This window comes from Penaeus monodon, chromosome 25 (genome assembly GCF_015228065.2).
Source record: "Penaeus monodon isolate SGIC_2016 chromosome 25, NSTDA_Pmon_1, whole genome shotgun sequence".
NCBI classification, from domain to species: Eukaryota; Metazoa; Arthropoda; class Malacostraca; order Decapoda; family Penaeidae; genus Penaeus; species Penaeus monodon.
Window position 1 is genome coordinate 19854121 of NC_051410.1, and position 1594 is coordinate 19855714.

Consider the following 1594-nt stretch of genomic DNA (forward strand, 5'->3'; position numbering starts at 1 on the left):
TCGGCCACCTTCCTGGCCTCCACCTCGCCCGAGCGGCTCTTCCTCAGGTGGCGCGGCTCCCTCGCGTCCCTCTGCGGCTCCCGCGCCTCCCTCTGCGGCTCCCGGGAGCGCCCCCGGCTGGAGTCGCGCGTCGGCCGCGGCTTGCTCATGTCGCGGACGTCGAGGGTCATGAGGTCGCCAGAGCTGGAGGAGATGTCGTCGTGGCGCAGGCGCGCGTCCTCGCTCCTCTGTCTGCGGGGCTGGCGCCGGAGCTCCTCCTCGTTGCGGCGCGACCTGGCGCGGTCCTCGGACATCTGGCGCCTCACGCCGCGCCCCGTAGGAGACGTGACCGGCGGGACGGGTGGGGCGGGCGGAACAGGCGGTGCAGGGGGCGCCTCAGGGACACGGGGAGACACGCCCACATCGGAGTTGATCTCCTGGTACTCATGGCTGGACGGCGACGAGCTTCCGGAGCCCGGGCGGGGCAGGCGGGTCTTGCGGGGGAGCTCCGGAGGTGGGCGGGGCTTGAGGCTTCTGTCGACGGGCGGAGGCGATCCTCCGGCGTCGTCGTTCTCGCTGGACCTGTCGGCGTGCTCGGGGGCGTCGGGGTAGTCGGCCGCGACAGAGTCGTCATTGGTGTCGGTCTCGATGTCGTCGAACTCGGAGAGCACTCGGTCCAGGACGTCCAGACTCTGGCGGATCTCCTCGCTGCTGCGGGGGAAGAAGCGCCGCATTAATAACGGGGAAAGAAATGCCTCAAATCTGGTCAATTACATGCACAAAACCGCAAAGACTCACGATCACCGCTAAAACCAACACCAAACACACACCAAACAGTATAAATGAACGAACACTTGAAAATCAGTTCCATTACAACGCCTGAGCAGCTGGCACCGCAAGATCCACGGAGATGCCCTACGGCGAGCACGTATTGTGATGCCGTGACGTCACATAACGGACTGGCAGATTCTACACTACTGACCACTTACTTGAAGGTCATGCCTGCATGCGCTGCATTCTCGCTCTATGCTGTTATGTGGACGCACGAATGACTATATACATAAATGCATAGGCATGCGTGACATATCAAAAGCACAATAACCCTTGTAACTAATTGGCTATCAGCTTATATTTTGACATTCGTTAATGCTTACAAATAATATCTAAATAAATTCCTTAATAACCAAACGCTCTAGGACCATGTTTATTTAAGCATCAATAAATCAACGGAAAAGGGAATCATACTCCTATGTAAAACTCGTGAAAACGGTATACGTTATTACGTATATGACTATTAGATCAACTAACTTTACTTTTCCTTGCGCCATTGTTGAAGTACGGCCCCAGCCGCCCTCTTTTTTTTAATTGAGTCGACTAAATACCTTCCCTTTAATGCGAGAAATATTAGGCAGCTTCCAAGTATAGCTCTCGGTTGCAATATGCATGATCGTTCTCGGAAAATTAATTAGCAAACTCGAGAGAAAAAAACACACACGGTAAACACTAGGCATGAGAATTAATCTAATTGACACACGCATATACACACAGGAAATACTGTAGACGCAAAAGTATCTAAAGAAAAAGGAATCTCAGCGTTGCTTCAGTTGATGAAAAA

At 54.2% G+C, this 1594-nt stretch overlaps 1 protein-coding gene across 1 annotated transcript in view; it reads right to left on the bottom strand.

Annotated features, from left to right (window-relative positions):
• Positions 1 to 1594, bottom strand: part of LOC119589108 (lymphocyte cytosolic protein 2-like) — a gene marked incomplete in the record, with an annotated part of 94642 nt that overhangs the window by 30265 nt on the left and 62783 nt on the right. Inside the window, 1 exon segment of the mRNA XM_037937684.1 lies at positions 1 to 690. Coding sequence (XP_037793612.1) covers positions 1 to 690 — 690 coding nt within the window.